Source organism: Talpa occidentalis, unplaced genomic scaffold (genome assembly GCF_014898055.3).
Source record: "Talpa occidentalis isolate TD23 unplaced genomic scaffold, MPIMG_talOcc4v2.1 talOcc4.15, whole genome shotgun sequence".
NCBI lineage: Eukaryota > Metazoa > Chordata > Mammalia > Eulipotyphla > Talpidae > Talpa > Talpa occidentalis.
In genome coordinates this window covers 46,422,159-46,447,219 of record NW_023601543.1, presented here as the reverse complement: position 1 = coordinate 46,447,219, position 25,061 = coordinate 46,422,159, and the positions used below count along the sequence as shown (strand labels likewise).

General features: G+C 38.2%; 1 protein-coding gene across 1 annotated transcript in view; it reads left to right on the top strand.

The window, feature by feature from the left end:
• The window catches only part of KIF4A (kinesin family member 4A), a 110,140-nt gene that overhangs the window by 82,929 nt on the left and 2,150 nt on the right, over positions 1-25,061 (top strand). Inside the window, exons 14-18 of the mRNA XM_037511649.2 lie at positions 2,885-2,988; positions 3,865-4,009; positions 4,681-4,791; positions 16,293-16,376; positions 16,850-16,963. Of these exons, the coding sequence (XP_037367546.1) occupies positions 2,885-2,988; positions 3,865-4,009; positions 4,681-4,791; positions 16,293-16,376; positions 16,850-16,963 (558 nt within the window). The remainder of the gene's footprint in view (positions 1-2,884; positions 2,989-3,864; positions 4,010-4,680; positions 4,792-16,292; positions 16,377-16,849; positions 16,964-25,061) is intronic.

Below are 25,061 nucleotides of genomic sequence, written 5' to 3'. Positions count from 1 at the left end.
AAGTTAATAGGAAATAAATTCTTAACATAAAACAATACCTTTTAATCACATGTAAACCACCATCTCTCTTTTTCTAAGGAATAAAGAAAGGCAAGGTTTTTTTGTTTTAAAGAATATTTTCTCCTACCACTGTGAATCATCGTTTTTGATTAACAAAGATTACTATGAGTTATAATAGATTAAGACTCAAATATTTAAACAATTACCTTTGTGGAGTGAGACAAATATTGACTGAATGTGGTATATATGATGAAGAGGTACTATTTTTTTTTACCCATTCAGTTGGTAAATTTTTTTAAAGATTTATTTATTTATGCATACAAGAACTGGGGTATAGGCCAGAGGTGTGGGGGGTAAGAGGATTCACCAGAGACAGAGTGGGGAACAGAACAGGCGGGTTGACTGAAACACACTGCTGAGGGGAGCAGCAGGCAAATCAGGAGAGGTCTGCTGCACCATGTGGGCAGCTCCCTGGCCAGGGATCGATCTTTCATGCTGCAGACAGCATCATAGATTGCGTCCAAACCCCTTGCGCCACCAGGGAGGCCTAGTTGGTAAAATTTGGAAGTATGGCAATATCAAATGTTGACAAGAGTTCAGGGAAACAAGCACTCTCATACATAGCTAGCAAGAGTGTAAATTGTAATAACTACTTTGGAGGACAATTTAGTAGTATCTATTAAAATTAAAAGTGTGTACCTCTTTCCCTATAATTTTACCTCTATCTGCCATAGGAAAACCTTTCACATATGCACAGAAAGCAGTAAAGAACATTTCATTGTGAGAAATAAATAAGAATGAAGTAGCTCTATATGCACTGATATCAATAAATCTCTAAGGCCGATTAAGTTAAAAAAAAAAAAAGGGCAAGTTATGGAACGATATTTACAAATAATGTGAATACATTTTTATCTTTAATATTTTATTTTTTTTTTTCTTTATTTTTTTTCTTCTCTTTTTTTTTCTTTAATATTTTAATGTGTCAACACATATACCTATGTGCATGTTGAATGTATATATTATTATATTTTATTGTACATATAGATGTTTTTGTCACAAATATTTATTATATTAATTTTCTATTCTAGTCATTTTCATATTTGTGTAAATGTCTAGAATATGTAAATGTCCAAATGTGTAATGTGAAAATGTTAGGAAGATCTGAACCAAAATGATAACTGTGGCACTTCCAGAGAGGGGACTGGAATTTTGGCAGTGGTGGGTAATCAAGGGAACTTGCTTTTTATACATAGTACCTGGATTATTTTTTATAATGTTTTCATGTATTCTATAAATTATACAATATTACTGGGCCAGTTTAAACATGCAGGTTAACTACAAAGCCATCAGATTGCTTTGCATTGATTATACAAAAGTTGCTCGTTATATTGCTTGAAAAACATATTCTTGGCTGTTTAGAAAGCTTTTCTAACCTGCCTCAGAATCTTTGTGTTACTTCAGTTTTTCTGGTCTAAGGCCTATATATATCTTTTTGGCTGCCAAACACTAATTTAGCATGTTTAATCTTTTTTGGTTATAAGAAAAGCAAAGAATCTGTTCATTGGGTTTTTCCAATCTTGAAAACTACCAAACCACAGTTTCTAGAATGTATTTCCTAAATGCATATAGAACTACAGTTGCTATCAAATACATCTGTTTGAAACTTCTAAATATAAGACTGCTTGTGAAGCTCTTTACAGTTTGCAAAATGTCTTTACTTTTTAAATTTTATTTGATCTTTCCAATAACCCTGTGAGGTAGGTAACAATGGTAATTGTTTACATAGATAAAGAAACTCTTGGGGATCACCCCCAGGTCCAGTGATTTACCAGAGTCAGCATATCATACAGCTCCAATTTATGACACTGAAATGATACAAAGCAAAATCAGCAAGTAAACCAGTGCATTGGGCAAAGTCTGAAGGAAACCAGGTGTAAGTTTGCAGGAGTCTTCTTCCAGCAAAGTTACATGATATATACCAGAGGCAGCAATGGGTTGTGACAGCATAAGTGACATGTCTATCAATCAGGGAGCCTCCTTAATCCAAGGAGTGCAGGGTTTTTACCAGGGGTCATTCATGTAGACATTTTTTCTGTATTGCACAGACCAAAGTTCTAGACACCTTGAGGAAAAGGCAGGTATTCAGGATATATTGTTTGCACAGTATAGGCAGAGTGAGCCACTATAATTAGAGAGTGGTGGAACTCCTACCAGAATCCAAGTTCCCGGACGTAAGTAAATGGGCAAACCTTGTAAGCTGCCTTTTTTAAGAATAGTAGTCTTAGACCTGCTATATTAACTCTTCTGTACAGAAACAAAGGTTAAAAGAGATAAAAGTGATTTTTCTTGGTCCTCCCCGGTGGCGCAGCGGTTGAGCACTGGGTTGCGAAGCTGCCCGCGGCCTCTGCGGCGCCGGTTTGATCCCCAGCTGCTCCCCGGCCACCAGAGGAGGGTCCCACATGGCGTGCAGACCTCTCCTGCCCGCTGCTCCCCTCAGCAGTGTACTTCGGTGCTTCTGCCTGCTCTGCTCCTTGCTCTGGCTCTGGTGAATTCTCTCACCCTCCCGCACTTCTGACTGTACCCAGTGCATGTATAAAAAAACAAACAAACAAACAAATAAATAAATAAATAAATAAAAACATGCCTTAATTAAAAAAAAAAGTGATTTTTCTTAAGATAGATAGTAATTGCTGGTCTCAGGATTCAAAGCCAAGCCTTTGGATTCCAAGTTCATACTTTTAAACCACTACCTAACTTTACTCTCCATCAAATCAAGTACAAATGTTTTTAGTGGTAAAATTGAAAGCATTGTTCCTGAATATGCAGAATTGATTTTCTTCTTGTGTCTTGTCTTTTCTTTCTCTCTGACCAATAATATTTGTAGGATAACATAAAAAATCTAGAATTGGAAGTTATCAATCTGCAAAAGGAAAAGGAAGAATTGGTTCTTGAACTTCAGACAGCAAAGAAGGATGTCAACCAAGCCAAGTAAGAATACACTCAGTAAATATTCTTTTAATGTCCTGCTATGTGAGGAACTATAGAGGGAATAGAGAGTAAAAAACCCATTTCATGCCCTCTCAGGATTTATGTCCTGAGATCCAAAAAAAAAGAAAAGTAATTGTGATTTTAAATAACATCTCTTGTCTCATGATGACAATAAAAGATTGCTATCACACAGCTTACGATTACTAGCCAAATAAATTTCTTTTAGAAACTTCAGGAGATATCAGTTCTTAGTCAAGGAAAAAGTTAGCATTTGAACACGATTTTGAAAGATTATCTATTTGACCTACCAGTTAGCAACAGATTCTTTGTCGCTGTAGTTATGGTAAATTAGCTTTTGAATAGAATTAATGTTCAGGCTAGCAACTGAAAAATCAATCTAGCCATCCTTGAGTCATAAACCAACATAGATATTCAGAATAGCCTACTATGCCTTAGAGATCTACATTCTTTTTTACTTGGTAACTCTGTTGTATCTCTATTGAGTCTAAAACTCATATTCTTAGGAGCTGTAGTAAATGTTTACTTTCTAGCTCAGGCTTGTGTAATAATTATAATTATTCCTTACAGCTAATGTGAAGTAAAATGCCTTCAAAAAACCATCCTTTTGACATAGAGTGATTGGGGATTAGTGTATGAAGCAATTGCATTATTACGTATTCAAAAAATTTGTTTTGTTCCTTGTATTAAGCCCCCATTATTGATACAACTGTGGTTGCTTGGGTGGTATTCATTATTTAAAGATGGCTATGTGACTGGTCACCCATTATAATATATGTGAAACTAGTAGTCTAATATTATGTCTTTTAAAGTTAGGCTTGTTGCTGGTAGTTTTCATTCCCACAACATCTGGTTTAGGTTGAGTGAACGTCGTCGCAAACGTCTTCAGGAGCTAGAGGGTCAAATAACTGATCTGAAGAAAAAACTGAATGAACAGTCCAAACTTCTGAAGCTGAAAGAATCCACAGAGCATACTGTCTCCAAACTGAACCAGGAGATACGGGTAATAAACACTCATCCTTGCATTTACTCAACTGATATTTATAAACACCAGTGTTCCACTTAGAATTATACTACAGAAAAGCTTTCAGGTGAGCAAGTAGCAGGCAGAGTCATCATTTCAAGTGTGTGAATCTCCATTATTGTCTCTTTTGCAGAACATTGTGTTGGTAGTCATCTGGAATCTAAATAGCAAAACCCCACTTTAACATCCAGAGTTTAATGTTAGATTTTTCTGAAACCAAAAAGTATAAACACCTTACTATTTAGTGGTGATATCCTGACCACCTTCCATGATCATGTGAAATAATTTCATAGAGTTGTTGCAAGATGACAGACATCTAGAGAAAATTTTCAGTTATTGAATGTTCAATTCTGACATCTATCAATACAAAGTGGCAATTACAGGCTACTTTTAGTAAAACCTTTAGAATGTATTTGTCCTTGAGGCTTAGTAGGTGTTTCCCTGAAATTTTATTTCTTCAGGGTGTTCATCTGGGTAGTCTATGTGGAAACCTCATACAAATATAGCAAGAAGCATTGCAGAAAATCTGTTGTGACTTTCTCTTCTTAGCTATGGGTTTTCTCTCTTCTTAATGATTAGTTTATCCATTTTCACATAAGCCTAAAATAAATGCAAATGACTAATTATTGTACTGGTTTTGGTTTTTACAGGTGATGAAAAGCCAGCGGGTACAGTTAATGCGTCAGATGAAAGAGGATGCTGAGAAGTTTAGACAGTGGAAGCAACAAAAAGACAAAGAAGTAATTCAGTTAAAAGAACGAGTAAGTAACTATAACTTCTCAAAGGCCTACCTAAAAACTCAGTCTCTGGGCTGACTAACATTAAAACTTCTAATAACTGTTATCTTCAAAAATGTGACATATTCATTAACTAAAAAGCTATTTATTAAATGTCTACTTTGCACTAGATATCTTGGGAATTAGAAAGAAAGTAACATGAACCCTGCCCTTAAAGAATGTTTTGTCCAAAGGAAAGGTAAGACTTAAGCATGATTTTCTATAGTACAAAGATTAAGGACATTTGGGCTTTACAAATGCTATAAAATACCAAAGTAATTAAGAAAGGGAAGCACAATTTCAGTTGGAGTGACAAGATGATAGCTGAACAGGCCTTGAATGATAGGGATGACAGTAATAGAGATAAGAGCAGCCATTCTAAATAGATGGAATGTCAGGAAAAAGACAGGTAATGACAGCACTCTGTGTATTCAAGGGATGGCAGTTGGTCTAGGTGGGATGAAGAATAGTAGTGACTTTTACTGGAAATCTGCTGAAGCTGAAGCTTGTTTGTTAAAAAAAAATTCTGAAAGCTTGAACTTTATTATATTTATTAATGTAAAAGATTTTTTTTTTTGTTTTTTTTTAAAGATTTATTTATTTATACAAGAACCGGGGTACAAGCCAGATGCGTGGGAGGGTAAGAGGATTCACCAGAGACAGAGTGGGGACAGAACAGGCAGACTGTCGAAATACACTGCTGAGGAGAGCAGCAGGCGAGTCAGGAGCGGTCTGCTTTGCCATGTGGGATTCTCGCAGGCTCGCCGAGATTGAACCTGCGCTGAGGAGGCTGCAGACAGCTTCACAGCGAGGCGCTCAACCGCCTGCGCCACCAGGGGAGGCCCAATAATATAAATATTTTTAAGGTTTTCTGAGAAATAAAATGATATCAGTAGTCCAAAGTACTGCTTCAGAAAATATATCTGGGAATAATGTGTAGAACAAAATACAACATTGAGAAACTGAAAGCCAGAACACAAGTAGATAATGCATAATTCAGAAAGATATTAAGGGCCTGAATTAGAGTTGTAACAGTGTTCCTGAAAAGATCATTGATTTCGGAAGTTTAGAATTTTTCAGAATGTGCTATGTTGGGTTAAGAAATAAGGAGTGAAGTACCTTCAGATGGTGGTGTGAGTTGATTTGTGAACTTTCTTCCCAACAAAGCAAGCACAACTGGTGAAATTTATAAAAACAACCAATAAAAGTCTCCAGAAATTGTCCTAAGGACATACAGAAAAGAAAGAAATGATTATTCAAGGAAATCTCAGAAAAAAAGAGGAAGAATATATGGAATTTGAACCACAACTAACTCCTTACTCTCACTCTCAAACTTCCAATCTATGAATATGGATCTTCTGTTTAATCCCCCTTAGCTGCATGGTGCTGAAGTTCTATTTCAAGCAAGAATAGCAAAGAGTTATGGGAATCCCTTCTTCCACCAGCCCCCATGTAAGGTAGAAGCTCCACCCCTGCTGCAGAAGACCAATAATACTGGTACCTAATTACCTCAACCCATCTAATCATAGGATCTAGTTTTGTGTTAGGAGAGGCAAGGCAAGAAAAACAGGCTATATGTGCCTGCCAAGCACCCTACTCATAGAACAGAGATAATACTGAAAGAAGTGGCATGCTGTTCCCATCCCTGGGTCTTGAGCAATGGCGCAGAGGTTCTGCCCAGAGGAGAGAGGCATAGAAATGCATCTTTCCATGGGGGACAGACTTCAGGGAAATTCAAATTTGTAGATGATGTCAAAAACAATGGAAATTTTGGTGGTAACAATTAAGAGAACACTCCATTAGAAAAGTAAATAAAAGAGCAGTAGAAATATTCAAAAATATAAAGACTGCAAAATCCCCAAATTTGATGAAAACATTAATCTACACATCCAAGAACCTTGACAAACTCCAAGTAGGACAAATTCAAAGGAATCTACACTCAAACATACATGAAAATGTTGAAACACAAAGACAAAAAACTTGAAGAAAGCAGCAAGAAAAAATAACTCACACAAAAGAAATCCCAATAAAATTAACAGCTGAATTTTCATCAGAAAGTATGGCAGCCAGAAGGCAGAGGGACTACATATTCGAACAGCTGAGGCCTCTTAAGTATCTTATAGATAGCAGAGATATCTTTCAAAAATTAAGACAAAGTATATTCCTAGATAAAAGTTAAGTGAATTTGTTTTTAGCAGACTTGCCTATTAAAAAATACTAAAAGTGGGGCCTCCCTTGTGGCAAAAGGGGTTAAGTCTCAGCACTATGAAGTTATCTGCAGCCCCTGCAGCACAAGTTTGATCCCTGGCCAGGTAGCTGACCCACATGGCGCAGCAGACCTCTCCTGTCTCGCCTGCTGCTCCCCTCAGCAGTGTATTTCAGTAGATCTGCCTGTTCTGTTCCCCACTGTCTCTGGTGAATCCTCTCACCTCCAGCACCTCTTCTATGTATACATAAATAAATCTTTTTTAAAAAATGCTAAAAGAACTTTTTTTGCATATGGCTTCCTGATTCTATTTTTTTCCTACTTTTTTATTTTCTTATATTGTTCATTTTTGTATAATACTTCATTTCTTCCCTCAGGTGTATTCCCCATAATTCTCCCACCACCAGAGCACACATGAACCATCACCATAGTCGTTTGTGCTCTTACCTCACCTGTGTTGACTCATTCCCTTCCCCCTCCTCTGCTTCATGCTCCAGATTTATAATTTGCCTGCAAGTTTTGTCTTTTTCCTGAGCCTTTGTTCAGTTTCCATATATTCCACCTATACATGAAACAATCTGATATTTTTCTTTTTCCTGCTGACTTATTTTGCTTAGCATAATCCCTTCCAACTCCATTCATGTTGCTACAAATGGCATGAGTTTATCTTTTTCGATGTTTATCTTTTTTGATTGCTGAGTAATATTCCATTGTGTGTATATACCACATCTTCTTGATTCTTTCATCCATTTTGGGGCATTTAGGTTGTCTCCGTATCTTAACTATTGTAAATAGTGCTGTAATAAGCATAGGAGTACAGGTTTCCTTTCCAATTAGAGTTCTTGTGTCCTTTGGGTAGATTCCTATGATTGGAATTTCTGAGTCATATGGTAGATCCATTTTTAGTTTTTTAAGAGTGCTCCACAAAGCTTTCCATAGCAGCTGGACCATTTTGCATTCCCACCAGCAATGTAAGAGGGTTCCTTTATCTCCACATCTTCACCAGCATTTGCTGTTGACAGTTTTGTTTGTTTTGTTTTGTTTTGTTTTGTTTCAGTATAGGCCATTCTCACCAGTGTGAGGTGGTAGCTCATTGAGATTTCGATTTGCATTTCTCTGATTATAAGTGATGTAGAGCATTTTTTCACATACCTGCTGGCCATTTACATCTCCTCTTTGGAGAAGTGTCTTTTTAGCTCTTCTGCCCATTTTTTTTACTGGGTTATTTACTTTGTTTTTGTTGAGTTGTGTAAGCTCTTTGTAGATCTTTGATATTGGTCCCTTATCAGTTGTATCTTGTGCAATTGTTTTCTCCCATTCGGTAGGGTGTCTCTTCATTTGATTACTGTCTCTTTTGCTGTACTGAAGATTTTTAATTTGATATAGTCCCAGCTATTTATTTTTTCCTTCATTTTCTTTGCTCCTGGAGATGAGTCTCAAAGATGTTTATGAAGTGTATGTCATGTAGTATTTTGCCTATATTTTCTTCTATATATTTTATGGTTTCAAGTCATACATTCAAGTCTTTTATCCATTTTGAGTTGGTTTTTGTATATGGTGTGAGGTAGTAGTCTAGTTCCATTCTTTTGCATGTGGTGGTCCAATTTTCCAGCACTGTTTATTGAAGAGGCTATCCTTGTTCCAGTGCATATTCTTTGCTCCCTAAAAGAACTCTTCAGACTGAAAGCAAGTCATACCAGACAGTAATTTGAATCTACACATACACACACACACACACACCCACACACCCAATAAGGGTATTGTGTAGGTAATTCTAAGAAAGATACTGAATATTACTTCACTCTCTCTTAACTGATTTAAAAAATTATATAAACAATATGTTTATATTATTGATGAGCCTATGATATATAGAAATGTAATATATTTAACAATAACATGTAAGGCCTCCCTGGTGGTGCTTGGGGCTAAGCACAGCACTATGAAGCTATTGGCAGCCACTGTAGCATGAGTTCAATCCCCGGCCAGCCAGGGAGCTACCCACATGGCGCAGCAGACCTCTCCTGTCTCGCCCACTGCTCTCCTCAGCAGTGTATTTCAGTAGATCTGCCTGTTCTGTTCCCCACTCTGTCTCTGGCAAATCCTCTCATCCCCCCAACACGTCTGGCCTGTACCCCAGTTCTTGTATGCATAAATAAATATTTAAAAATAATAACAGCATAGGGCCTCCCCGGTGGCACAGCGGTTGAGCGCTGGGTTGCAAAGCTGCCTGCAGCCTCTGCAGCGCAGGTTCGATCCCCGCCACCAGCAAGGGTCCCACATGGCACGCAGACCTCTCCTGCCACCCGCTGCTCCCCTCAGCAGTGTACTTCGGTCCTTCTGCCTGTTCTGCTCCTGCTCTGGCTCTGGTGAATTCTCTCACCCTCCCGCGCTTCTGACTATACCCAGTGCTTGTATGTATGTATGTATGTATGTATGTATGTATAAATAAATAAATAAATCTTTTTTAAAAAATAAAAAAAAATAACAGCATAAAGTTGGTGACTGAGAGTAATGTTATATTTGACTAAGGAAATGACATCAAATGGCAGTGTGAATCTACAGTAATAAATGAAGAGAATCAGAAATAATAAAGAAAAGTTCTGCATATCACTGACTGGATTAAAGAATGTAGTCAAAAGGCAAGATCATCAGACTAGATTTTAAAAAGCTAGATATGCTACCTACAGAAGACACACACTATTCAAAGTTACAAATAAGTTAAAAGTAAAAGAATAAAAAGGGATATACTTGTCAAGTATCAACCATAAAAGAACTGAAGTAGCTATTACAGACAATATATACTTTATTTTTTTTTTTTTTTTTTATATTTTATTTTTTTTTTATTTTTTTTTTTTTTTTATAGAGGCATGTTTTATTTATTTATTTATTTGTTTGTTCATTTGTTTTGTTTATACATGCACTGGGTACAGTCAGAAGCGCGGGAGGGTGAGAGAATTCACCAGAGCCAGAGTGGGAGCAGAGCAGGCAGAAGGACTGAAGTACACTGCTGAGGGGAGCAGCGGGTGGCAGGAGAGGTCTGCGCACCATGCGGGACCCTCCTCCGGTGGCCGGGGAGCAGCCGGGAATCGAACCGGCGCCGCAGAGGCTGCGGGCAGCTTCGCAACCCAGCGCTCTACCGCTGCGCCACCGGGGAGGCCCAACAATATATACTTTAAAACACAGAATATTACTAGAAATAAAAGGGAGAATTTTCTAATGATGACAGCATCAATTCATCATGAAAATTCAGCAATTATAAATTATATATATATATATATATATATATATATAGAGAGAGAGAGAGAGAGAGAGAGAGAGAGAGAGAGGCACCTAACAACAAAGGCCCAGAATATAGGAAACCAACACTAACAGAAATAAACGGAGAAGTAGACAACTCAACAATAATACGTGTAGACTTTCAATATGCCACTTTGAATAATACATAGAACAGCTAGGCACAAAATCAGCAAGGATATCAAGGACTTCAGCAATGTTATAAACTGGGCCTCCCTGGTGCACAAGGGGTTAAGACTCACCACTATGAGGCTGTCCACAGCCATGGCAGCACAAGTTCTATCCCCCAGCCAAGGAGCTAACCCACATGGCACAGCAGACCTCTCCTGTCTCGCCCACTGCTCCCCTCAGCAGTGTATTTCAGTAGATCCACCTGTTCTGCTGCCCACTCTGTCTCTGGTGAATACTCTCACCACCACCCCCACACACACCTCTGGCCTGTACCTCAGTTCTTATATGCATAAATAAATAAATCTTAAAAAAAAACAATGTTATAAAATAACTAGACCAACAGACCCTTATAGAATATTCTAACTAACCACTCTAGGATATATATTTTTCTAAATACACTTGGAAAATTCTCCAAAATAGACCATATCTAAGGCCATAAAACATGCCTCAATAGGTCCTCCCTACTGGCCTAAGTGTTAAGTCTTGGCACTGTCATCTGAGTTCAATCCCACACTCGTGTGGCGCAGCAGACCTCTCCTGTCTCGCCTGCTGCTCCCCTTAACAGTGTATTTCAGTAAAATTCGCCTGTTCTGCTCCTCACACTCTCTGGTGAATCCTCTCAACACCCCCCCACCTCTGGCCTACACCCCAGTTCTTCTACACACAAAAAAAGAAAAAAGTGAAAAAAAGTTTGAAAATAAACATTCCTTTATAAATTTTGGATTGAAATTATATAAAGTGTATTTTCCAACCAAAGTGGAATGAAAAAATAATTCAATAACAAGGAAATACGGAAAATTCATGAACATAAGGAAATTAAAAAACACAGTCCTAATTAGATCATGAGTAAATTTTAAAATAAATGAAACAAAGGTTAGCACACCAAAATTTGTAGCATATAGCTAAAGTAGTATAGGAAAAATTTATAGTTGTAACGGCCAATATTGAAGAAAAAGTGTAAGATTAATTTATTTATGTATTTATTTTAAGATTTATTTATTTATACAAGAGCTGGGGTACAGGCCAGAGGAACAGGAGGGTGAGAGAATTCACCAGAGACAGAGCGGGGAGCAGAAGAGGCAGATGACCAAAAACGCTGCTGAGTGCTGAGGGGAGCAGTGGGTGAGACAGGAGAGGTCTGCTGCGCCATGTGGGTATCTCCCTGGAAGGCCAGGAATCGAACCTGTGCCTCAGAGGCTGCGGACAGCTTCACAGCGCTGCACTCAACGTGCTGCACCACCGGGGAGGCCCTAAAGATTTATTTATACAAGATATGGGTTACAGGCCAGAGGCGTGGGAGGGTGAGAGGATTCACCAGAGACAAAGTGGGAAGCAGAACAGGCAGACTGACTGGGATACACTGCTTAGTGGAGCAGTGGGCAAGACAGGAGAGGCCTGCCGTGCCATATGGGTATCTCCCTGGCTGGCCGGGAAACAAACTGGCGCTGCAGAGGCTGTTGACAGCCCCACAGTTCTGCACTCAACCTGCTGTGCCACCGGGAAGGCCCCAGTGAGAATCCTTTTAAATGTGAGTTTGAAGGCTGTGACAGATGGTTTGCCAATAGCAATGAACACAATAAGCATATACATGTGCACACCTTAGACAAGACACATATCTACAAAATGTGTGATAAGTTCACACATTTGAGCTTCTCGCGCCAGCACATGAAGAACGTTCATGCATCTAAAGAGTCAGATTCCTCCCCCCATGCCAGTTCAGGCTATGAATCTTCCACTCCACTCACTGTAGTTTCTGAAAACAGTAAAGATAACACCAAAACCCTTCTGCAGTTCAAACTAGTGCCAGCTACAACTCTGGACTTCCTCCTAATTTTAATGAAGTGTTTATCAGAGGACAAACACAAACCCTGTTAACCATAGAATAGACCGAATGCATTTTAAAAACGAAGACCAGTTAAATGGAAATGGAATTTTAAGACAAGAAACCATCTTGTTAACTGTCAATGTCCAGGAAGATTTGGGGGCAAGATTCCAAGAAAATGCCTTTTTCTCAGGATTAGAAAATATGTTTTTGCCATCTTTTCACTATTTATCCTTCCCCTTTTTCTTGCTCTTTGCACACCCCATTCCTAAACGCCTTTGGTTCATTTTAACACTTGTCCTGTTTGTTTGTTTGTTTTTTGAGGAAATTATAGAAGGCTTATTGTTGGTTGGTAATGTTAACCTGATGAAAATCCTTCACCTTAGTGATAATTATTTAAACTTTCACGATCTTAAACTCTGTCAAAGTCCCGATGTGTCTGCTCTCTAATTGGCTCAAAACTGTTGTTCAGAATTTTTTCAGTCTGAGGATGTGATATTGGTCTACACAGATTGTGATGTCTAGTATATATAGTTGTCTTTCATAATAACTTTTTTTGTAAATACACATCCATTCATGCCACCAAAAATATAGTAAAGATGTAGTCCCAGCAAAGAAAGTTTGTTCAATAAATGGTGCTGGGAAAACTGGGTCACTACATGCAAAAAAATGAAGCTTGACTACTACCTCACACCATGCACAAAAACCAACTAAAAATGGATTAAAGAACTAGACATAAAACCTGAAACCATAAACTACATAGAAGGAAAATTTAGGTGAAACACTACATGACATGCACCTCAAAAACATCTTTACAGATACATCACCCAAAGCAGTGATAGTGAAGGCAAAGATAAACAGCTGGGACTATATCAAATTAAAGAGCTTCTGCACAGCAAAAGAGACAATAACCAAAGCAAAGAGAAACCCCACTGACTGGGAGAAAATTTTTGCACACAACACTAATGATAAAGGACTGATCCCAAAAATCTACAAAGAGCTGATGAGATTCAACAAAAACAAAATAATCCAGTCAAAAAAATGGGCAGAAGAACTAAAAAGAAACTTCTCTGAAGAGGAAATGCAAATGGCCAACAGGCATATGAAAAAATATTCAACATCACTTGTAAGCAGGGAAATGCAAATCAAAACTACAATGAGATACCTACCATCTTACACCAGTGAGAATGGCACATATTAGAAAAAACTAGCAACAATAAATATTGGCGAGGTTGTGGAGAAAAAAGGAACTCTCCTGCACTGCTGGTGCGAGTGCAAACTGGTCCAACCATTATGGAGAGCTATATGGAGATTCCTCAACCTACTAAAGATAGAGATTCCATATGATCCAGCAATTCCACTCCTAGGTATTTACCCATGACACAGAAACATTAATTCCAAAGGGCACCTGCACCCCTATGATTATAGCAACATTATTTACAATAGCTAAGCTTTGGAAACAACCCAAATGCCCAAAAATAGATGACTGGATCAAGAAGATGTGGTAGATATACACAATGGAATATTACTCAGCAATCAAAAAAGATAAACTCATGCCATTTGCAGCAACATGGATGGAGCTGGAAGGGATCATGCTCAGCAAAATAAGCCAGAAAGAAAAAGAAAAATACCAGATGGTCTCACTATAGCAGGAATCTAGAAAACCTAAATAGGGGACCAGGAAAAAGAATAACTGTAAGAAAGAAAATACCAAAATCAACAAATAACTATGAACAAGAGACACTCTATGGGGGTGGGGCAGGGAAAGGAGGGCTTGGGGTCAAAATAAGGGGGTTGTAATTGTATGGGGAATATTAAAATAAAATTTAAATTAAAATAAATAAATAAATAACTATAATAAAGTAAAAATGAAAAATCAACAGGCAACCATAGACCAGAGATATTCTGTAGGGGAGGAGTAGGGAGAAAGATCAGGAAAGGAGTGGGAAGAGCACAAGGGACTATAGTGATGGTACACGGCTAAATTAGTGGTGGGAATTTCACGGGAAATCATACATTGTGCAAAACTGAAGGATGATGTAATATATATATATATATATATATATATATATATATATATATATTTATATAATAAATCTCAATAGGCTAACTACTCTTCCACTTTAAGACACTGGGATAAAAGAAGAGCAAACTAAATCCAAGGCAAGCTCTTAAGAAACCAGGAGTAAAGGGAAACTTCATCAGTTGGATAAAGGGAATTTATAAAAACCCACAACTAACATTATACTTAAATGGTGAAAGATAGAATACTTTCCTCCAAGATCACGAACAATACAAGGATTGCTGTCCTTCCCACTTCTGTTCTGCATTGTCCTAGGGATTCTAAGTAGGACACTTAGGAAAGAAAAACATATAAAAAGCATCCAGATTGGAAAGGAAGAAGCAAAACTATCTGTTAGCCAATGACATGATCTTCTTGTATGTAGAAAATACTAGCAAATCTGCTAAACATAACTGATACATGCATTCAGCAAGACTGCAGGATATAAGTTCAGTATACAAAAATCAGTTGTATTTCAATGTAGTAGCAACTAACAATTCGAAGATGAAATTAAGAAAACAAGTTTATTGTTAGTAAGCATCAGCAAAATAATATAGTTAGGAATAAACTTAACAAAAGAAGGTTAAGGCTTATACACTAAAAAGAAGAAAACATCAATGGAATACTCCCCAGATTGATCTACAGATTCAACAAAATTCCAGTCAAACTTTTAACTGGATTTTCAGAAATTCACAAGCTGAAACTAAAATTCATATAGAAATGCAAGGGATATAGAATAGTCAAAACAATCTTAAAATAGAAGAATAAATTTGAAGATGTTACACCTAATATCAACATATCACCTTACATAGCTACCCTTTTTTCCTCCAATGTAGTGACAACACTTAATATCTGCTGTTTTTGCAAATTGCAGTAATACAATACAGCATTATTTATAGTCTCCATGCTATGTATGTAGATCCTCCAGTCTTACTCATAACTGAATATTTGTACCCTTTAACCAGACTCTCCCCACTTTCCCAATCCCACACACTGTTTACTCTTTGATTCTATGGGTTCACCTTTTTCAGATTCAACATGTATGTATGTGAGATCATACAGCATTTGTCTTTTTTCTGTCTGATTTATTTCATTTAGCATAATGACCTCCAGACTCATCCATGTTATTACAAGTTTCTTGTTTATGGCTGAATAATAGCCCATAGTATAATACACACTCATGCACTGCATAATGGCATTTTAGTTAGTATCAAATCACATATGATGGTCACCCCCAAGTTCCTATTGTGTAATGACATCATAAAAGTAGTAAAGTCGGGTCTCCCTAGTGGCGCAAGGGGTTAAGTCTCAGCACAATGAAGGTATCAGCAGCCTGTGCAGCACGAGTTTGATCCCTGGCCGAGAGCTGACCTACATGGCACAGCAGATCACTCCTGTCTCTCCTGCTGCTCCCCTCTGCAGTTATTTCACTCAGTCCACCTGTTCTGCTCCCCACTATGTCTCTGGTGAAAACCCTCACACCCTCTGCCCCGCACCTCTGGCCTATACCCAGCTCTTGTATGAATAAATAAATAAAATAAATCTTAAAAAAAGTAGTAAACTCATAGCATTTTACTCAGGCAATACCCTCATACATCTCTGACATTCATACAATGACAAAATAACCTAACAGTGAATTTCTCCCCATTGTCATATGTCAGTGAACACTTAGGCTATTTCCATATCTTAGTTATTGTGAATAATGCTACATTGAACATGGGAACACAGTATCTCTTTGAGATACTGACTTCATTTCCTTTGGATATATACCCAGTAGTGGGATTGCTGAATCATATGATAGTTCTACTTTCAATTTTGTGAGGACTCTCTATATTGTTTTCCATAATGACTGAAAGACAGTTTAGTTACATTAGGAGGTTTTACTTTCCCTAGCTGAATAGCAATTGAAAGTCTGACTTTTTATTTTTCAGGACCGTAAGAGGCAATATGAACTGCTCAAACTTGAAAGAAACTTCCAGAAACAGTCTAATGTGCTCAGACGTAAAACTGAGGAGGTAAGAAAATCTGCTGGGACAACCTTTAGGTTTAGATGCTGGTAAAGTAGTATCCTTTAAATGAACCAGTGTCCTGAGAAACCAGGGATACCAATCTTGACCAACAATTCCTCAGTCTTAATCCCCTGCTTATATGTCATAAACTGGGACAGACAAAAACCTGGTGGAAATGGAACTATTCAAATATGGATTTTTTAAATTGAGTTTGTTTCTTTCCCCCAAAAAAAACAGTAATATTAATATATGATATTTCCAGACACTTTTAGTCTGTGGGTACTTCCTTGAAATGTGTACCTCCCCTAGGCTGTTAAAGCAGTTATTCACCAAAATTATGTACATGGAGACTCATACACTGGTTCCTATAGGAACTTAAACCTATAGGATTTTTCATTTTCCATTACTAATATGCTGGAAATAAGAAAGTTCTTCTGTTACCCTTCAATTCAGCATTACTATGAACTGCTTTTATTTAGGCAGCAGCTGCCAATAAGCGTCTCAAGGATGCTCTCCAAAAACAACGGGAAGTTGCAGATAAACGGAAAGAAACTCAGAGCCGTGGAATGGACGGCACTGCAGCTCGAGTGAAGGTATGGAGAGCTTGAACTGCCATTTCTCTTATATACATTGAAGATAGGGGGAAAAGGGAAATGGCTTCCTTTTCTTTTAGAAGTAAATACTACAAATTTGAAATTCTACCTGAAAACCTTTTTTCCTCAAAATGTAAATACCTTTGAATGGTTGTTAAAGAGAACAAGAGAATGAACTATGATGGAAAACATCCTTGGTGGTAGATGTTATGTAAGGACATGCATCTGAGAAGATGTGATCCTATGTCTCTGAATCACATACAATGTTGTAAAGCAATGTTAACTTGATTTAAAAAAATAAGGATCAAAACAAGGGGGGTGGGGACTGGGAGAAAATTTTTGCACACAACACTAATGATAAGGGACTGATCGCAAAAATCTACAAAGAGCTGAGACTCAACAAAAACAAAGAAAATAATCCAGTCAAAAAATGGGCAGAAGAACTAAAAAGAAACTTCTCCAAAGAGGAAATGCAAATCGCCAACAGGCATGTGAAAAAATGTTCAACATCACTTGTAATCAGGGAAATGCAAATCAAAACTGCAATGAGATACCATCTTACACCAGCGAGAATGGCACATATTAAAAAAAACTAGCAACGGGCCTCTCCTGGTGGTGCAGCAGTTGAGCGCTGGGCTGAGAAGCTGCCCGCAGCCGGCCGCGGCAAGGATCCCACATGGCGCACAGACCTCTCCTGCCACCCGCTGCTCCCCTCAGCAGTGTGTTTCGTCAGTCTGTCTGTTCTGTTCCCTGCTCTGGCTCTGTTGAATTCTCTCACGCTCCCATGCTACGGACTGTACCCAATGCTTATATAAATAAATAAATAAATCTTTAAAATAAATAAATAAACTAGCAACAACAAATGTTGGCGAGGTTGTGGAGAAAAATGGAACTCTCCTGCACTGCTGGTGCAAGTGCAAACTGGTCCAACCATTATGGAGAGCTGTGTGGCGATTCCTCAACCTACTAAAGATAGAGATTCCATATGATCCAGCAATTCCACTCCTAGGTATTTACCCATGACACAGAAACATTAATTCCAAAGGGCACCTGCACCCCTATGATTATAGGAGCTCTATTTATAATAGCTAAGCTATGGAAACAGCCCAAATGCCCAAAAATAGATGACTGGATCAAGAAGACATGGTACATATACATAATGGAATATTACTCAGCAATCAAAAAAGATAAACTCATGCCATTTGCAGCAACATGGATGGAGCTGGAAGGGATCATGCTCAGCGAAATAAGCCAGAGGGAAAAAGAAAAATACCAGATGGTCTCACTATAGCAGGAATCTAGAAAACCTAAATAAGGGACCAGGATAAAGACTAATTAATACAAAGTAAAAATCAAAATCAACAAGCAACTAGAAACTAGAAACACACTACAGCAGAGGGAGGGAGGAGAGGAAGGACTAGGGTCAAAATAAGGGGCCAGTGCAATTGTATGGGGAATATAACCAAAATGAAAATGCATAAATTGTGCAAAAATGAAAAATGATGTAGGAATTATATAAAATAAAATATTAAAAAAAAGAAAAACCAAAAAAAAAAGGGGGGGGTTGGGAATGGTATGGGGACTATAACCAAGATGAAATTGCATACATTGTGCAAAAGTGAAAAATGATAGGGCCTCCCGCATGGCGCAGCGGTTGAGCGCTGGATTGCGAAGCTGCCCGCAGGCTCTGCAGCATGGGTTCAATCCCCGGCTGCTGGGCGAGGGTCCCACATGGCGTGCAGACCTCAGCAGTGTACTTCGGTCCTTCTGCCTGTTCTGCTCCCTGCTCTGGCTCTGGTGAATTCTCTCACCCTCCTGCGCTTCTGACTGTACCCAGTGCTTGTATAAATAAATAAATAAATAAATCTTTTTAAATAAATAAATAAGAATAAAAATGAAAAATGATATAAAAATGTAAGAAAAAAATAAAAGAGAACCAAGATTTTAGATAACCTAAAAAAATAATAAAAAAATAAAGATCAATAGAACCTTTCTATTCCTTACCTCATAGAGGTCAGCTAATTTTTAATCATTTTATTGAGGTATAATTAACGTACAATAAATTGTACACATTTAAAGTGTATAATAGGGCTTCCCCGGTGGCGCAGCGGTTGAGCGCTGGGTTGCGAAGCTGCCCGCGGCCTCTGCCGCGCCGTTCGATCCTCGGCTGCTCCCCGGCCACCGGAGGAGGGTCCCGCATGGCGAGCGACCTCTCCTGCCGCCCACGCTCCCCTCAGCAGTGTACTTTGGTCCTTCTGCCTGCTCTGCTCCCCGCTCTGGCTCTGGTGAATTCTCTCACCCTCCCGCACTTCTGACTGTACCAAGTGCATGTATAAACAAACAAAAAACAAATAAATAAATAAATAAAACATGCCTCTATTTAAAAAAAAAAAAAAAAAAAAAATAAAGTGTATAATAGGGCCTCCCTGGTGGCGCAGCGGTTTGAGCGCTGGGTTGCGAGGCTGCCCGGGGCCTCCGCGGCGCCGGTTCGATCCCCGGCTGCTCCCCAGCCACCAGAGGAGGGTCCCACATGGCGCGCAGACCTCTCCTGCCGCCCGCTGTTCCCCTCAGCAGTGTACTTCGGTCCTTCTGCCTGCTCTGCTCCCTCTCTGGCTCTGGTTGAATTCTCTCACCCTCTCGCGCTTCTGACTGTACCCAGTGCTGTATAAATAAATAAATAAAAAATAAATCTTTAAAAAAAAAAAAAAAAAAAAAGTTATAATAAGTTTTGACACAGATACGCACCCATGAAATCATCACCACAATCAATGTCAGTATTCATTATGACCAACACTTTTTTTTTTTAAATAATAAATTTTATTTTTATTTCCCCCATACAATTGCAACGCCCCATTTGACCCCAATCCCTCCTCCCCACCCCCACCCCCCAAAAAGTGTCTCTGGTTCATAGTTTTTGTTGATTTTGATTTTCACTTTCTTATAGTTACTCATTTTCCTGGTCCCTTATTTAAGTTTCTAGATTCCTGCTATGAGTGAGACCATCCGGCTTTTTCTTTTTCTTTTTGGCTTATTTCGCTGAGCATGATCCCTTCCAACGCCATCCATGTTGCTGCAAATTGCATGTGTTTATCTTTTTTGAATGCTGAGTAATATTCCATGGTGTATATGTACCACATCTTCTTGATCCAGTCATCTATTTTTGGATTTTTGGGTTGTTTCCAAAGCTTAGCTATTGTAAACAGTGCTGCTATAAACATAGGGGTGCAGGTGTTCTTTGGAATTGATGTTTCTGTGTCCTTTTGGGTAAATACCTAGGAGTGGAATTGCTGGATCATATGGAAGCTCTATGTTTAGTAGGTCCAGAAATCTCCACACAGCTCTCCACAGTGGTTGGACCAGTTTGCACTCCCACCAACAGTGCACAAGAGTTCCTTTTTCTCCACATCCTCGCCAACATTGTTGTTGCTAGTTTTTTTAATATGTGCCATTCTCACTGGTGTGAGATGGTATCTCATGGTAGTTTTGATTTGCATTTCCCTGATTACAAGTGATGTTGAACATTTTTTCATATGTCTGTTGGCCATTTGCATTTCCTCTTCAGAGAAGTTTCTTTTAGCTCTTCTGCCCATTTTTTGACTGGATTATTTTCTTTGTTGTTGCTGAGTCTCATCAGCTCTTTGCAGATTTTTTGTGATCAGTCCTTTTCATTAGTGTTGGGTGCAAAAATGTTCTCCCAGTTGGTGGGGTTTCTCTTTGTTTTTGTTATTGTCTCTTTTGCTGCTGTGCAGAAGCTCTTTAATTTGATGTAGTCCCAGCTGTTTATCTTTTGCCTTCACTATCACTGCTTTGGGTGATGTGTCTGTAAGATGTCTTTGATATGCAAATCACGTAGTGTTTCGCCTATATTTCCTTCTATGCATTTTATGTTTTCAGGTCTTAAGTCTAGTTCTTTAATCCATTTTGAGTTGATTTTTGTGTATGGTGTGAGGTAGTGGTCAAGCTTCATTCTTTTGCATGTAGCGACCCAGTTTTCCCAGCACCATTTATTGAACAAACTTTCTTTGCTCCAATGCATAGTCTTTGCTCCTTTGTCAAAGATTAGTTGACCATAAATCTGCGGGTTTATTTCTGGATTTCTATTTGATTCCATTGGTCTGTATGTCTGTTCTTGTGCCAATACCATGCAGTTTGATGATTATGGCTTTGTAGTATAGTTTGAAGTCTGGGAGTGTGATGCCCTCCATTCCCTTCTTTCTTTTTTCAGGAGAGCTTTGGCAATTCGGGTTTTTTTGTGATTCCATATGAATTTCATCAATAATTGTTCTATTTCTTTGAAGAATGACATTGAAATTTTTGATTGGAATAGCATTGAATCTGTATATTGCTTTTAGTAGGATGGCCATTTTAATAATGTTTATTCTTCCAATCCATGAGCAGGGGATGTCTTTCCATTTCTTTGTGTCTTCTTCTATTTCTTTTAACAGTGTTTTATAGTTTTCTTTTTATAGGTCCTTTACCTTTTTGTTAGATTTATTCCCAAATATTTGATATTTTTTGTTCGATAATAAAAGAGATGTTTTTTTTGATTTCTTCTTCTTCAGATTTATTGTTTGTGTATAGGAAGGCTACTGACTTTTGCGTGTTGATTTTGTATCCTGCCACTTTACTGAACTGATTGATGAGTTGAATTAGTTTTCTGTGGAGTTTGGGGTTCTCTATGTATATTATCATATCATCTGCAAATAGTGATAGTTTGACTTCTTCTTTTCCTATTTGGATTCCTTGGATGTCTTTCTCTTGTCTTATTGCTCTGGCTAGGACTTCCAGTATATATATTGAAAGCAGTGGTGAGAGTGGACATCCTTGTCTTGTTCCAGATCTTAATGGATTGCTTTCAGCTTTTCACCATTGAGAATGATACTGGCTGTTGGCTTGTCATAGATGGCCTTTTATGATGTTGAGGTATGTTCCTTGTATCCCAAGAATTTCAAGGGCTTTTATCATGAATGGGTGTTGCACTTTGTCGAAAGCTTTCTCAGCATCTATTGATATTATCATATGGTTTTTATATTTCTTTTTGTTGATGTGTTGGATAACGTTGATTGATTTTCGGATGTTAAACCATCCTTGTGTCCCTGGAATGAATCCAACTTGGTCGTGGTGAATTATCTTATGGATACATTGTTGGATTCTGATAGCTAAAATTTTTATTGAGGATTTTTTGCATCAGTGTTCATTAGGGAGATTGGCCTGTAGTTTTCCTTTTTTGTGTTGTCCTTATTCGGTTTTGGTATTAGTGTAATTATGGCTTCATAGAACGTGTTTGGTATTGTCCCTTCCTTCTCAATTTTTTGGAAGAGTTTGTGAAGGATAGGCACTAATTCGTCTCTGAATGTTTGGTAGAATTCATTTGTAAATCCATCAGGTCCTGGGCTTTTGTTTTTGGGGAGGTTTTGATTACCATTTCAATTTCGCTGCTTGTAATTGGTCTGTTTAGGTGTTCTATTTCTTCTTTATCTAGCTTTGGGTGATTGTAGAGTTGTAGGAATTTGTCCATCTCCTCTAGATTGTTGAACTTGTTTCCATATAACTGTTCATAGTAGTTACTGATTATTCTTTTGATTTCTGCTGTGTCCGTTGTGATTTCTCTCTTTTCATTTATGATCCTGTTTATTTGTGCTTTCTCCCTTTTTTCCTTTGTGAGCCTGGCTAGGTGTTTGTCTATTTTATTTTTTTTTTCAAAGAACCAGCTCTTGGTTTCATTGATCTTTTGGATTGTTTTTTTTAGTTTCAATTTCATTTATTTCTGCTTTGGTTTTTATTATTTCTTTCTTCTACTGGTTTTTGGGTTTTTTGTTGTTCTTTTTCTAGATCTTTGAGCTTCGAGATTAGGTTGTTTCTTTGAGTTCTTTCTTGTTTCTTGATGTGAGCTTCTATTGCTATATATTTTCCTCTTATTACTGCTTTTGCTGCATCCCATACATTTAGGATATTGGTGTCCTCCTTGTCATTCAATTCAAAGAATTTTTTAATTTCTTCTTTGATCTCCTCATTAGTCAGTGGTCTTCCAGTAGTGTGGTTTTTAATCTCCATGAGGTAGAATAGTTCCTTGCCTTCTTTTTATGGTTTATTTCTAGTTTGATGCCTTCGTGGTCAGAAAAGATGGTTGGTATGATTTCAATCTTGGTGTATCTGTTGATGTTTGTCTTTGTGCCCCAGTATGTGATGATCCTGGAGAATGATCCGTGTGCGCTTGAGAAAAATGTGTACTCCGTTTTTTTTGGGTTTAGTGTTCTATAGATGTCTGTTAAGCCCAAATGCTCTAGGTCCTTATTTAGAGCTTTAGTTTCTTTACTTATTTTTTGTCTTGTTGATCTATCCATTTTGATAGTGGTGTGTTGAAGTCTCCACTACGTATGTGTTTTCTCTGATGTCTGTTTTCAGAGAGGACACAGTTGTCTGATATATTTTTGGTGCTCCTTCGTTTGGTGAGTATATGTTAATGAGTGTTATTTCTTCTTGAAGTATTGTCCCCTTGATCATAATGTAGTGACCATTGGGGTCTCTTTTTATTTTTTTGAGTTTGAAGTCTGTTTTATCTGATATAAGTATAGCTGTTCCTGCTTTCTTTTTTTGGTCCATTTGCTTGTAGGATTGTTTTCCATCCTTTAACTTTGAGCCTATTTTTATCTTTTGTAGCTAAAATGTTTCCTGGAGACAGCAAAAGGTTGGGTTTTGTTTCTTAATCCAGGCTGCAACTCTGTGTCTTTTTATTGAAGAGTTTAGTCCATTTACATTTAGAGTTAATATTGATATGTTAGCATCTGTATTTGCCATTGTTTGTCTTTCCTTTGATTTTATTTTTATTATTTTTAATAACTTTTTTTTTTTTTGGTCTTCTTTCGTTGTTATTCGTCCCTCTGAGGTTCTGGCTTTAGGACTCCTTGTAGTATTTTTGGAGTGGGGGTTTAGTCGTAATGAAATTCCGGAGTTTCTGTTTGTCTGGGAAGGTCCATATTCTTTCTTCATAGAGGAAGGAGAGCTTTGCGGGATAGAGTATTCTTGGTTGGCATCTGTTTTCTTGGAGTCTGTTGACTATGTCCCTCCACTCTCTCCTTGCCCGTAGTGTTTCTTCAGAGAAGTCTGATGTCAGCCTGATTGGTTTTCCTTTGAATGTTATCTGTTTCTTCCCTCTTGTCAGCTTCATTATTTTCCTTGTCCTGGATTCTTGGAGTTTTTACTATTATGTGTCTTGCTGTATTTTTCCTTTCGTCGTGGAAGTTTGGTGTTCTTCTTGCTTCTTGTATATCAATTTTCAGCTCCTTCTTCGCATTTGGGAAGTTCTCTTCAATTATCTCCTGGAATATTTTCTCTGTTCCTACATCTCTCTCCTCTCCTTCTGGAATTCCTATAACTCTTATATTTCCTTTCCTCATGGAGTCAGATAGTTCCCGAAGTCTTTCTTCATTCTTTTCCTTCGTACTTCTCTTTCCTTTTCTGTTTTGGTTCTTTTTATTTCTGTGTCTTCAAGAGTACTTATTCGTTCTTCCATTTCATCTTCTGCTTTCATTGCTTTCCCAGAGTTCTTTAGTTCCTCCATTAATTCTTTGATCTCCTGCATTTCTTTTACTTCCCTCTTTAGGGACTCAATTTCATTCTTCTGACCATTGTTTTCCCTCTTAGGGACTCACTTTCTTCTTCTGATCATTGTTTCCTTTATGACTTCTATCACTTTTTAATCATGGCAATTTTAAATTCTCTTTCTGAAGGCTCAAAGTTCTTCCAAGTTGCTGTCGTTGCAATCTGGGGAGTGGTTTTCTTTTTGTGGTGTGCTTCTTTCCTGAGGAGTTGTTAGGTTGCGTGTGGTTCTTCTACTCCCTACTGTCTGTTTTCTAATTTGTCGTATGCGTTGGGACACTCGTGTTGCTCGGACTGGCTGGCATCTTTGGATGAAACTTCTCCACTCCCCTCTGGCTCCTCCAGGGGCCATCTCTGCTTCTGGGGAGCTTTCTGCTGGTTTTAGGCAGTCTTTACTGAAGAAATGTCCCTGTTCTAAAATGGCGAAGCAGGATGCAGTCCCTGCACCTCCGGGTCAGGCACACTCTTCTGCGTGCCCGGTCTGCCCCGGACGGGGTGC